This window comes from Rhamphochromis sp. 'chilingali' (genome assembly GCF_963969265.1).
Source record: "Rhamphochromis sp. 'chilingali' genome assembly, chromosome: 3".
Taxonomy (NCBI): Eukaryota; Metazoa; Chordata; class Actinopteri; order Cichliformes; family Cichlidae; genus Rhamphochromis; species Rhamphochromis sp. 'chilingali'.
Genome location: NC_137931.1, coordinates 28,377,822 through 28,391,419, shown reverse-complemented (window position 1 = coordinate 28,391,419; position 13,598 = coordinate 28,377,822). Strand labels below are relative to the sequence as shown.

Below are 13,598 nucleotides of genomic sequence, written 5' to 3'. Positions count from 1 at the left end.
CTCTATAACACAGTTTAACATCCTTTTGGTTATCTTACTAATCAGCTTGTTTGTTCACTGCACATTTTATACATATCTCTGTAAAATTTTTCTATACATATTTCTGTACATTGTTACCTGTATATACGAACTTCAGTTGCTTATGTATATAGGACCACGTTGTGTCTTCCTTTCATATTTTATATTCCCCTTGCTATAAGAGCCGTGTGACCCCCAAATTTCCCATCCGTGGGATAATAAAGTTTTTTTTCTATTCTATTCTCCATTTCTCCAGAAAAGACTGACTGTGTGAAACAAATGCGGCAGCTCAGAGCAGACACACAGCAGCATCATATTAAACAGTCATTCAGCATCATTTAAAGCATAAAAACACAAAAAATACACTGGTGTAAGCCCTTTCCCTTTTATCGTGGCAAAAACTTCTAAATAAAGACAGAGAGAGAAAAGTTGTATGTCCACCAGGGGGATCCACAGCTTCACTCTCAGGTCACCATCACTGATCCACCACCATGAACATCATCACAAACATATCTGACTGTGTCCTTCCTTGCTCCTTCTGCTGGTGGTCGTTGGCTGTGTCCCAATTAAGAGACCACACGCTTGAAGTACGCGCACTACGCATATTACGTACGGTGCGTACTATAAGTACGAGAAGTGCGGAAGTGAGAGGCTTGTGAAATGGGACGGTCTAAACTTCGTCGCGTTGTTCAGGTTGCCTAGCAACCATGATACTAACCGGGAGAAACGTGTCATACAGCATTGTTTGACAGAAATGAAGGAGAAAAAAGTGTTTTTTTGGTCATTCAGTTTTGTCATGACATCACTTTGATTAGTTGAGTATCTGAGGCTGAGACCACGGGACTGTAAAACATGATTGTTGGGCTTCATTTCTGTACTGAACAGTCATTTAAGATTAGTTAGTAAATACCAATTAGCTAATGTTGTTCAAGAGACTAAAATCATCTCACTGTGGTAATGTAAATATAATATGGCCAATATTATACGTATTGTCAGATTATTATGATATATATATGTATATATATATGTATATATATATGTATATATATATGTATATATATATATGTATATATATATATGTATATATATATATATATATATATACACAAGAAGGCATCGGTGGGCAAGGGACGAAAACAGGGCGTTGTTGGAATGCTACTACGCAAGTAACCCCGGCGGAAGGGGCTACATGAATAGGATGAGGGACCTATGGATTCTTCGATACCCAACATCCACAATGACGGCGAAACAACTAGTAGCTCAGTGTTCCAACATTCGAAAGAAGGGACTGCTCTCACAGCTAGAGATTGACGAGGTACAACACAAATGCTACGGCAAGGAGGAGTCAGGACGCCAGGTCAGGGGGGAGATATCATCACCCCCACCCGAGATTGGGTACATAGCCCCAAGTGTGATAGGAGAAGGATCGTTGAGTGCGAGAGGAACTGACCTGAAAAATAGGATCATGGCCAAGCTTGAAACCTGGATCCCCCGTAGCCGGTTACCAAGATTACGTGAAGTACCCTCAGAAGGTCTGCTAGATGATGTTAATGCAGCACTACGGGCAATACCTACAACCACGATTACCGACACTAACAAGCTGATCTACAATACGGCAGCAGTGATCAGTGAGATGCTTGGCTACAAGTTGAACAGCCATAAGGGGCAGTACCCTCCATGGAGAAGGAGGCTAGAGGGCAAGATCAAAGTAGCACGGAGAGAGGTTAGCCAACTAACGGAGTTGCAGAAAGGTGCGACGAATAAGGTGCCTAAGAAATACAGCAAGCTGTCCATACCTGAGGCCTTGGAAACTGCCAAGCAAAGACTCACAGCCTTGGCCAGCCGCTTGAGGAGGTACACCAGAGAGATAGAAGGCAGGAGAATAAACCAGCTGTTCTCCACAGAACCAGCAAAGGTGTACTCTCAGTGGCAAGGGAACAATAAGAGAACAGCACCACCAAGGCTGGAGACGGAGCAATACTGGAAGAGCATATGGGAGAAGGATGCAACCCATAACGGCAATGCTCAGTGGCTAGAGGATCTGAGGGCAGACCACAGCGACCTCCCTGAACAGGGTCCAGTAACCATCACAGTGGCAGATATCCAAGAAAGGGTCTCCAGTATGAAGAGTTGGACAGCACCAGGGCCCGACATGGTTCACGCCTACTGGCTGAAGAAGCTAACTGCACTCCACGAGCGTCTGGCAGCACAAATGAACCAGCTGCTAGTTAACGAGAGACACCCGGAATGGCTAACTGAAGGCCGGACGGTCCTGATCCCCAAGGACCCCAAGAAGGGACCGGTCCCCTCCAACTACCGACCAATAACCTGCCTCAGTACTACATGGAAGCTCCTGTCAGGCATCATATCGGCTAAGATGAACAGGCACATGGGTCAATACATGAGCGGGACACAGAAAGGAATTGGCAAGAATACCAGAGGCGCAAAACACCAGCTACTGGTAGACAGAACAATCAGCCGAGACTGCAAGACCAGACTGACCAACCTGTGCACTGCCTGGATTGATTACAAGAAGGCCTATGACTCAATGCCCCACAGCTGGATACTGGAATGCCTAGAATTGTACAAGATCAATGGGACCCTAAGAGCCTTCATCAGGAACTCAATGGGGATGTGGCGTACAACACTAGAGGCCAACTCCAAGCCCATAGCACAAGTCACCATCAAGTGCGGGATCTACCAAGGAGATGCTCTGTCCCCACTGCTGTTCTGCATAGGCCTGAACCCCCTCAGTGAGATCATTAACAAGACTGGCTACGGATACCGACTACGGAACGGAGCAGTTGTCAGCCACCTCCTGTACATGGATGACATCAAGCTGTATGCCAAGAGTGAACGAGACATCGATTCACTGATCCACACTACCAGGCTATACAGCAATGACATTGGAATGTCGTTCGGACTGGAGAAGTGTAGTCGGATGGTAACAAAGAGAGGGAAGGTAGTCAGAACTGAGGGGATTGAACTACCAGAAGGCAACATTGCAGACATAGAGGACAGTTACAAGTACTTGGGGATCCCGCAGGCGAATGGGAACCATGAAGAGGCCGCTAGAAAAGCTGCAACCACCAAGTACCTGCAGAGGGTCAGGCAAGTCCTGAGGAGTCAGCTGAATGGTAAGAACAAGATCCGGGCCATCAACACGTACGCCCTGCCCGTGATCAGGTACCCTGCTGGGGTAATAGGCTGGCCAAAGGAGGAGATAGAAGCCACTGACATAAAGACAAGAAAGCTCCTTACCATGCATGGAGGGTTTCACCCCAAGTCCAGCACCCTGAGGCTGTACGCTAAGCGGAAGGAAGGGGGCCGGGGACTGGTGAGTGTCAGCACCACAGTCCAGGATGAGACAACGAACATCCAAGAATACATTGGGAAGATGGCCCCAACTGACCGAGTGCTCAGTGAATACCTCAGGCAGCAGAAACCCAAGAAAGAGGAGGGAGACGAGGAACCATCATGGAAGGACAGAGCCCTGCACGGTATGTACCACCGGCAGATAGAGGAGGTGGCTGATATCCAGAAATCCTACCAGTGGCTGGACAAAGCTGGACTGAAAGACAGCACAGAGGCACTAATCATGGCAGCACAAGAACAAGCTCTGAGCACAAGATCCATAGAGGCTGGGGTCTATCACACCAGGCAAGACCCCAGGTGCAGGCTGTGTAAAGATGCCCCAGAGACAATCCAGCACATAACAGCAGGGTGCAAGATGCTAGCAGGCAAGGCATACATGGAACGCCATAACCAAGTGGCCGGCATAGTGTACAGGAACATCTGTGCGGAGTATAACCTGGAAGTCCCGAGGTCAAAATGGGAGATGCCCCCAAGGGTGGTGGAGAATGACCGAGCTAAGATCCTGTGGGACTTCCAGATACAGACGGACAAAATGGTGGTGGCTAACCAACCGGACATAGTGGTGGTAGACAAACAGAAGAAGACGGCCGTAGTGATCGATGTAGCGGTTCCGAATGACAGCAATATCAGGAAGAAGGAACACGAGAAGCTGGAGAAATACCAAGGGCTCAGAGAAGAGCTCGAGAGGATGTGGAGGGTGAAGGTAACGGTGGTCCCCGTGGTAATCGGAGCACTAGGTGCGGTGACTCCCAAGATAGGCGAGTGGCTCCAGCAGATCCCGGGAACAACATCGGAGATCTCTGTCCAGAAGAGCGCAGTCCTGGGAACAGCTAAGATACTGCGCAGGACCCTCAAGCTCCCAGGCCTCTGGTAGAGGACCCGAGCTTGAAGGATAAACCGCCCGCAGGGGCGTGCTGGGTGTTATTATATATATATATATATATATATATATATAGGGCCCGACATGGTTCACGCCTACTGGCTGAAGAAGCTGACTGCACTCCACGAGCGTCTGGCAGCACAAATGAACCAGCTGCTAGTTAACGAGAGACACCCGGAATGGCTAACCGAAGGTCGGACGGTCCTGATCCCCAAGGACCCCAAGAAGGGAGCGGTCCCCTCCAACTACCGACCAATAACCTGCCTCAGTACTACATGGAAGCTCCTGTCAGGCATCATATCGGCTAAGATGAACAGGCACATGGGTCAATACATGAGCGGGACACAGAAAGGAATTGGCAAGAATACCAGAGGCGCAAAACACCAGCTACTGGTAGACAGAACAATCAGCCGAGACTGCAAGACCAGACTGACCAACCTGTGCACTGCCTGGATTGATTACAAGAAGGCCTATGACTCAATGCCCCACAGCTGGATACTGGAATGCCTAGAATTGTACAAGATCAATGGGACCCTAAGAGCCTTCATCAGGAACTCAATGGGGATGTGGCGTACAACACTAGAGGCCAACTCCAAGCCCATAGCACAAGTCACCATCAAGTGCGGGATCTACCAAGGAGATGCTCTGTCCCCACTGCTGTTCTGCATAGGCCTGAACCCCCTCAGTGAGATCATTAACAAGACTGGCTACGGATACCGACTACGGAACGGAGCAGTTGTCAGCCACCTCCTGTACATGGATGACATCAAGCTGTATGCCAAGAGTGAACGAGACATCGATTCACTGATCCACACTACCAGGCTATACAGCAATGACATTGGAATGTCGTTCGGACTGGAGAAGTGTAGTCGGATGGTAACAAAGAGAGGGAAGGTAGTCAGAACTGAGGGGATTGAACTACCAGAAGGCAACATTGCAGACATAGAGGACAGTTACAAGTACCTGGGGATCCCGCAGGCAAATGGGAACCATGAAGAGGCCGCTAGAAAGGCTGCAACCACCAAGTACCTGCAGAGGGTCAGGCAAGTCCTGAGGAGTCAGCTGAATGGTAAGAACAAGATCCGGGCCATCAACACATACGCCCTGCCCGTGATCAGGTACCCTGCTGGGGTAATAGGCTGGCCAAAGGAGGAGATAGAAGCCACTGACATAAAGACAAGAAAGCTCCTGACCATGCATGGAGGGTTTCACCCCAAGTCCAGCACCCTGAGGCTGTACGCTAAGCGGAAGGAAGGGGGCCGGGGACTGGTGAGTGTCAGCACCACAGTCCAGGATGAGACAAGGAACATCCAAGAATACATTGGGAAGATGGCCCCAACTGACCGAGTGCTCAGTGAATACCTCAGGCAGCAGAAACCCAAGAAAGAGGAGGGAGACGAGGAACCATCATGGAAGGACAGGCCCCTGCACGGTATGTACCACCGGCAGATAGAGGAGGTGGCTGATATCCAGAAATCCTACCAGTGGCTGGACAAAGCTGGACTGAAAGACAGCACAGAGGCACTAATCATGGCAGCACAAGAACAAGCTCTGAGTAACAAGATCCATAGAGGCTGGGGTCTATCACACCAGGCAAGACCCCAGGTGCAGGCTGTGTAAAGATGCCCCAGAGACAATCCAGCACATAACAGCAGGGTGCAAGATGCTAGCAGGCAAGGCATACATGGAACGCCATAACCAAGTGGCCGGCATAGTGTACAGGAACATCTGTGCCGAGTATAACCTGGAAGTCCCGAGGTCAAAATGGGAGATGCCCCCAAGGGTGGTGGAGAATGACCGAGCTAAGATCCTGTGGGACTTCCAGATACAGACGGACAAAATGGTGGTGGCTAACCAACCGGACATAGTGGTGGTAGACAAACAGAAGAAGACGGCCGTAGTGATCGATGTAGCGGTTCCGAATGACAGCAATATCAGGAAGAAGGAACACGAGAAGCTGGAGAAATACCAAGGGCTCAGAGAAGAGCTCGAGAGGATGTGGAGGGTGAAGGTAACGGTGGTCCCCGTGGTAATCGGAGCACTAGGTGCGGTGACTCCCAAGCTAGGCGAGTGGCTCCAGCAGATCCCGGGAATAACATCGGAGATCTCTGTCCAGAAGAGCGCAGTCCTGGGAACAGCTAAGATACTGCGCAGGACCCTCAAGCTCCCAGGCCTCTGGTAGAGGACCCGAGCTTGAAGGATAAACCGCCTGCAGGGGCGTGCTGGGTGTTTTTTATATATACGTATATATATATATATATATATACGTATATATATATATATACGTATATATATATATATATATATATATGTATATATACGTATATATATATATATATATATATATATATATATATATATATTTTTTTTTTTTTTACAGGATATATTACAGCAGTGAGCTTGAACTGTATACAGTAACCATTGTCCTTAATGTAAATATATAAGAAAAATTGTGTATGTTTCTGTTCTGTTTGTTTGTATATGTGTCTTTTTGGCTGCTGTTACAACCAAATTTCCCCTTGTGGGACAATTAAAGGATTATTCTATTCTATTCTAACTCTGTGTCAAAGATTCAAGTTGCAGTTATTTATATTTCCTGTCACCTTAAATCTTCACTCAAAGACAAGTATCTTTGACAGTGTATATAGAGATGTATTGTATATAAGAGACAAATATTCTTTTAATATGTTGGCATTATTACATTTGGCTCAATGCTTCCATGCATGTGTAAAAAAAAGCAAATGTGCGAGCTGTGATAACTGTTTCTGATAGAATGAAGAGTAGACTGATATATGAAATATTCCTTTATTGGGTGAGAAAATCAGACCATGTCATAACTGCTTTAAGTCATACAGAATAGATATCAGAGCCTTAAACAGGCTGACTTCTGCTAAATGGGTCAAACTGGGCAGAAAGTATACAAACACATAACATCCTTATAGAATATGATGTAACACTATAGATCAACTTACCTCAGAATATATGAAGCATATAAACAATTACAGCAATATGATGCAACAAACACAGCAGTGCTACTAATCCAAAATACTCAAAGCTTCATAGAACTGGAACAAACATTTATTTTTAGGTCCATTCTGCTGCTGATACATACTTTAGGTTTCTGAATGTTAAACTTGTTGCTGCCTTTCATAGTGTGTAACCTGAATGCCCTGAGTACTTTCTCCCACACTGAAAACACTGGAATGATAAAATTATTTGAACATTAACTAATAAGACTGATTCAGCACAGACAATTAATTATGTTAAACTTTCCTAGGAGTCCTTCACAAACAGGGAACAGTCTGTCTATTCTCTCCATCTGTCAGCTGCTGCTGGCTCTTCCTCCTCCTCTTCCTCACACACTGCTGAGTTTGTCCTGGTGGATCATCAGGGGTGCAAAGCCTCACAGATGATGTGCAGCAGTGGGTCCCTCAGTCTGTCCTCACTCTGGACACTTGCAGTTGTCACACATGGAAATCAAATGTGTGATAAGCTACAGGATTCAAACACAAGTGTAACTTATAAATATATGTTCATACTTTTATTACACAATCAGAGAGAAAGAAACAGAGAGAGAGAGTGCAGGACAGACAGACAGGTGACAGTCTCAGGTGTACACACTGCTACACTCAGAAAAATAAAGGTGCCAACTGGAACCAAAAGTGGTTCTTTAGAATGATGCCATAGAAGAACCTTTTTTGGTGCCACAAAGAACCTTTCAAACAATGGTTCTTTGAAGAACCATTTCTTTCAGTGGTTCATTGAAGAACCTTTAAAGGTGCCCCAAAGAACCATCAAGAAATGGTTCTTTGGGGAACCTTTAATGGTTTTTCAAAGAACCTTTTTAAAAATGGTTCTTTAAAGAACCATTTTTAAAAAAGGTCCTTCAAATGGTTCTTTAAAAGAACCATTTTAAAGAACCTTTTTTGAGTGGTTCTTTAAAAAACCATTTTAAATCTTTCAAAATAAAATGCATCATAAATTGAATTTGAGTAGGGTAAAAATAAATACGAGCACAGCATAGACATATATTAATGGTTTATTGTCATTTTGTAGTTACCAAAAGACAAAAAGGCATTTTAACCCTCAGCACAACATCACTACTAATACATGTCACATATTAGTGTTTTAAACACTAATATGTGTGTGTATGTGATAAAACACATTAGAAATAGCAATAGCTTCATAACAGACCAATAAATCAACACATCTTCATCAGCAGATGTTTGCATGTTCAGTAAAAATATTTCAACAACAAGTTTATGATTAAAATGATCAATGAACTTTAGCATTACGCTATGTAATGTACGTTTCATGTTGTACTCATGGTCCTTTGTTAGTCCAGTTTAGGATAATGTCTCTGACGTATGTTTCATATCAAATACAGGGAGTGCAGAATTATTAGGCAAATGAGTATTTTGTCCACATCATCCTCTTCATGCATGTTGTCTTACTCCAAGCTGTATAGGCTCGAAAGCCTACTACCAATTAAGCATATTAGGTGATGTGCATCTCTGTAATGAGAAGGGGTGTGGTCTAATGACATCAACACCCTATATCAGGTGTGCATAATTATTAGGCAACGTCCTTTCCTTTGGCAAAATGGGTCAAAAGAAGGACTTGACAGGCTCAGAAAAGTCAAAAATAGTGAGATATCTTGCAGAGGGATGCAGCAGTCTCAAAATTGCAAAGCTTCTGAAGCGTGATCATCGAACAATCAAGTGTTTCATTCAAAATAGTCAACAGGGTCGCAAGAAGCGTGTGGAAAAACCAAGGCGCAAAATAACTGCCCATGAACTGAGAAAAGTCAAGCGTGCAGCTGCCAAGATGCCACTTGCCACCAGTTTGGCCATATTTCACAGCTGCAACATCACTGGAGTGCCCAAAAGCACAAGGTGTGCAATACTCAGAGACATGGCCAAGGTAAGAAAGGCTGAAAGACGACCACCACTGAACAAGACACACAAGCTGAAACGTGAAGACTGGGCCAAGAAATATCTCAAGACTGATTTTTCTAAGGTTTTATGGACTGATGAAATGAGAGTGAGTCTTGATGGGCCAGATGGATGGGCCCGTGGCTGGATCGGTAAAGGGCAGAGAGCTCCAGTCCGACTCAGACGCCAGCAAGGTGGAGGTGGGGTACTGGTTTGGGCTGGTATCATCAAAGATAAGCTTGTGGGGCCTTTTCGGGTTGAGGATGGAGTCAAGCTCAACTCCCAGTCCTACTGCCAGTTTCTGGAAGACACCTTCTTCAAGCAGTGGTACAGGAAGAAGTCTGCATCCTTCAAGAAAAACATGATTTTCATGCAGGACAATGCTCCATCACACGCGTCCAAGTACTCCACAGCGTGGCTGGCAAGAAAGGGTATAAAAGAAGAGAAACTAATGACATGGCCTCCTTGTTCACCTGATCTGAACCCCATTGAGAACCTGTGGTCCATCATCAAATGTGAGATTTACAAGGACGGAAAACAGTACACCTCTCTGAACAGTGTCTGGGAGGCTGTGGTTGCTGCTGCACGCAATGTTGATGGTGAACAGATCAAAACACTGACAGAATCCATGGATGGCAGGCTTTTGAGTGTCCTTGCAAAGAAAGGTGGCTATATTGGGCGCTGATTTGTTTTTGTTTTGTTTTTGAATGTCAGAAATGTATATTTGTGAATGTGGAGATGTTATATTGGTGTCACTGGTAAAAATAAATAATTGAAATGGGTATATATTTGTTTTTTGTTAAGTTGCCTAAGAATTATGCACAGTAATAGTCACCTGCACACACAGATATCCCCCTAAAATAGCTCAAACTACAAACAAACTAAAAACTACTTCCAAAAACATTCAGCTTTGATATTAATGAGTGTTTTGGGTTCATTGAGAACATGGTTGTTGTTCAATAATAAAATTATTCCTCAAAAATACAACTTGCCTAATAATTCTGCACTCCCTGTATATGTCATATCAAAACAAGCCCACACCTGCAGTTGTTTCAGTTTTTCACTGGTGTTTCCTGTCAGCTGGTCAACCTCACATCCATATCAGCCAACCAAATGACAAGTTCCTCCCTTTGTGCTTCAAATCCCTCCCACTCTGAGACAAGGAGCTGAAAGAGAGAGAAAAGAGTCAATTATAAAGAAGAGAAAAGTGAAACCCTCCTCAGGTCTGACTCGCATACCTGCAGTTGACCTGTGATGGACTCCAGTTTGGCGTTCACGTCATCGCTCGCCGATGCCAGCAGCCGAGTCTGCAGGGTGCCCCGGAAGAGCTCAGTTAATGTTCGACTCCTCCTGGTCAGGCTCTCCAGCTGGATGAGCCGAGGTCTCCCCTCTCGCCGCTGCCTCTGAACACAGAAACACAAATTGCATCTGAAGCAGGAGGTGCAGATTTTTTTTGCTATTCTTTTCTAAATCCAGGCTAGATCACGTGGAGGTATTTGGAAAACTTTTTTGGCCAGCGGACAACTGTTGTCTTGCAGAAAGTCAAATCAAACATATGCGATACACAATCAATTCACAAGAACACATAAAAAAATAAGTCCAGTTCTTGCCTGATTTCAAGTGAAATCTGCATCAAAACAGGGTGACAGAAGTAAAACGAGAGCACAAAGCCTCACTTTTTACAAGCCTGCTATTACAGTTCTCCTCTATGCAGACGGCTTTCCTGTTTTCAAGGCACAACTTGGATCTGCTGTACGAATCTTATGGATACACACTAAATGAAACAATAGTGTGCATGACTCCAGATTCTGATCCCTCATCCTAATATGGTCCCAACATAGCAACAGCAAGAAAGCAAATGTTGAGGCTTCAAAATACAAAGTCCATAAACCAATGGCTGACATGGGTTTTATCATAAGGGTGATAAATATACAGATTTCAGTCTGTCTTAGAGATTTGATGTTCATTTACCTGCAGATGCACTATACGTGCCTGCTCCATGGTTTTCCACAACATTTTGCACATCACTATTTAATACAGGAAGTAGGTGAACTAAAACAAGTCATCGTTCTTTGTGAGAGGACCATATTAATGAAACCAACCTCAATGACATCATAGGGATCCCTAAAGATGCTCCTGCTGCTTCTCTTCCTCCTCATCCTAAGCTTCCTTCTCCTTGTCCTCGCCTTCCATCCAATTGTAATTCAACCTAATTGTGTTTCTCCCCCTCCTCTTCCTCATTTTGTTGGAGCTGTGAACACAATTAATGTGAATCTGGATTAATTTGTGCAAACAAGAAAAATCTACAGCTTTTTGGTCAGAGGTGCTCTTGTGATTTAAGCCGGGTAGAGTAGATTTATGTGTTGATGCTACCTGCTTCAGCTCTGGCTGCTGAGTGATATTTACACCCTGGCTGGATTACAAACTTTAACCATGTGCTGAACTTTGGCCCGGCGTTGATACCTCTTGTTAGTATAACGACCTCTTCTTAGCTTGTATGTATGATGTATGATGGTGGATAAATGAAATATACAAAAAAATTAACTATATTACAAAAGAACATCTACCTTGGAAACATCAAATGACCGTAGCATAACTTGTCAACTAGTCCGAAACTAAGTTATGCAGGAACAGTCAAAGACACACCTTCTCATGTCACATTTCTATTCATTTCTATATAATTCGATTAGACAATAAAGAGTTATCTAATCTAATTATTCATTCAAAACACTTATGCATAGCTGTATTTTATACAGCTCATACAGAATTCAAAGTACAGGTTCATGTGAGTATTTAATGTACGGCTCAGATCTACAGAATTTCAAGAGTTTCTAGAGCAGACACAGAGCTCACGTCACAACAGGCTTCAGGCGCCATTTTAGTGACTTTAACAATATATTACATTTTAATTTCGGTCTAGCTGACATTAGGTTATGTACGCAGCACGCAATTAAACCACATATTTTAGAAGCCAAAGGTTCAAATTAGCTGGGAGCAGCTTCACTTAATTATAACAGTGGTTTTGTTAGGAAAACAGTTGGATACTAAATTGCGTTGACCTCAACGGCTAACGTATCTAGCTAATAGCTACTGTTAGCACAACATTAACAGCAAGCTACAATGACGAGTAACAAAAACAAAACAGTAATAAGGTTTTAATGAAAATGTTTTACCTTTTCTAACAGTCCCAGAATCCACAGCTTCAAAGTCCAGCAGGTACTGAAGACTGTTATCCGTTTCGCTGTCACCGTCCGTGAGTTTTTTTTTCCCGAAGGTCAAGGCCCGCCGCTCGCACACTCTGTCTGCGCATGCGCATCCCAACGACTGACCCCCTCCATCCGCTCCCGGGAGATTATAGTATGACGTGTTCTGACGTCTCTCTCTCTCTCCCTGTCATTTATTTGGCTCGAAACACATATTAACAAATTGATCAGTGATGAACAACTACTCAGATCATTTACCTAAGCAGTGTGCTTTGTCAAAACGAAGTCTGTGTCCATTACACTGACATTCTGTTCTGCAGTTGTTATTTACTTGTATTTTATAATTTGACTTTACATACTGCTGGGTGGTTTGTAAAGTTTATTATTATCATTATGTTATATTTTCAAAAATATATAATAATCTCAAAAGTAATGCCTTGGAGTAGAAAATAGTAATGCTTTATTAAAATTTAAAACTAAAGTACAGTATTTGAATGTGTGTATTGTGTCTATTGTTTGCAAATATTTCTAACTTTTATTTGAATATTCAGTTTCCTACCATCTTCTCTTAAATGGTAATTGCCAGGTATCCCGCCCTTCCCCTTCGCACACACATGCACACAAAGAAAACACACAGTATAATTCACAGCCTCATTATAGTGAATAAATATTTATGCCATTTACACCATCAAACTTAGATTGCTAAGGATAAAGAACCTTTTGTTCTTTAAAGAACCATTTGTAATAGCTGAAGAACCATCCACAAAATAAAAAGGTTCTTTGACGTATGATGGGTCTTTAAAGAACCATGAAGACATCTGAAGAACCATTTAAGAACCATAATTTTTCTGAGTGTACAAAACAGCACAAGAGAAGGAGGATTTAGTGTTTGTGTTATTACGAGTGCTAAACAAGAAGAGTTCCCAGATGGTACAGTGGACACATGTGTGACTCCTGTGATTAAAGCATCTTTCTTTCAGCTTAACGAGTGAACCGTCAGCTCGTTCAAACACACGTTAAAGTCCGTTTGGCTCGACACCACCGAACAGAGGCGGCAACATAACATAGCTAACATTAACAGTGCAGTGAATCCTGCTTGTGCCGTGATATTCAGGACTGCAAACCGAGCAGTATCACTGACTTTCAGCTTGTGTTGGGTGGATATATGACTGACTTTAATTATCCATA

At 43.7% G+C, this 13,598-nt stretch overlaps 1 protein-coding gene across 1 annotated transcript; it reads right to left on the bottom strand.

The window, feature by feature from the left end:
* Window positions 1–9,040: 9,040 nt before the first annotated feature.
* Window positions 9,041–12,546, bottom strand: LOC308393869 (uncharacterized protein). The gene is made up of 4 exons (XM_080877889.1): window positions 12,381–12,546; window positions 11,310–11,458; window positions 10,446–10,610; window positions 9,041–10,373 (listed from the first exon to the last, which is right to left on the bottom strand). Exons 2-4 carry the CDS (start codon window positions 11,364–11,366, stop codon window positions 10,284–10,286), a joined length of 312 nt encoding a protein of 103 aa, XP_080734015.1. The 5' UTR covers window positions 11,367–11,458; window positions 12,381–12,546; the 3' UTR covers window positions 9,041–10,283.
* Window positions 12,547–13,598: the final 1,052 nt, after the last annotated feature.

Coding starts and splice junctions, on each gene's coding strand:
- LOC308393869 (XM_080877889.1), bottom strand. CDS start 11,366: ATGAGGAGGAAGAGAAGCAGCAGGAGCATCTTTAGGGATCCCTATGAT. Junction 10,611..11,309: donor ATCCCTATGATGTCATTGAG/GTTGGTTTCATT, acceptor TTCTGTGTTCAG/AGGCAGCGGCGAGAGGGGAG. Junction 10,374..10,445: donor CCATCACAGGTCAACTGCAG/GTATGCGAGTCA, acceptor TCTCTCTTTCAG/CTCCTTGTCTCAGAGTGGGA.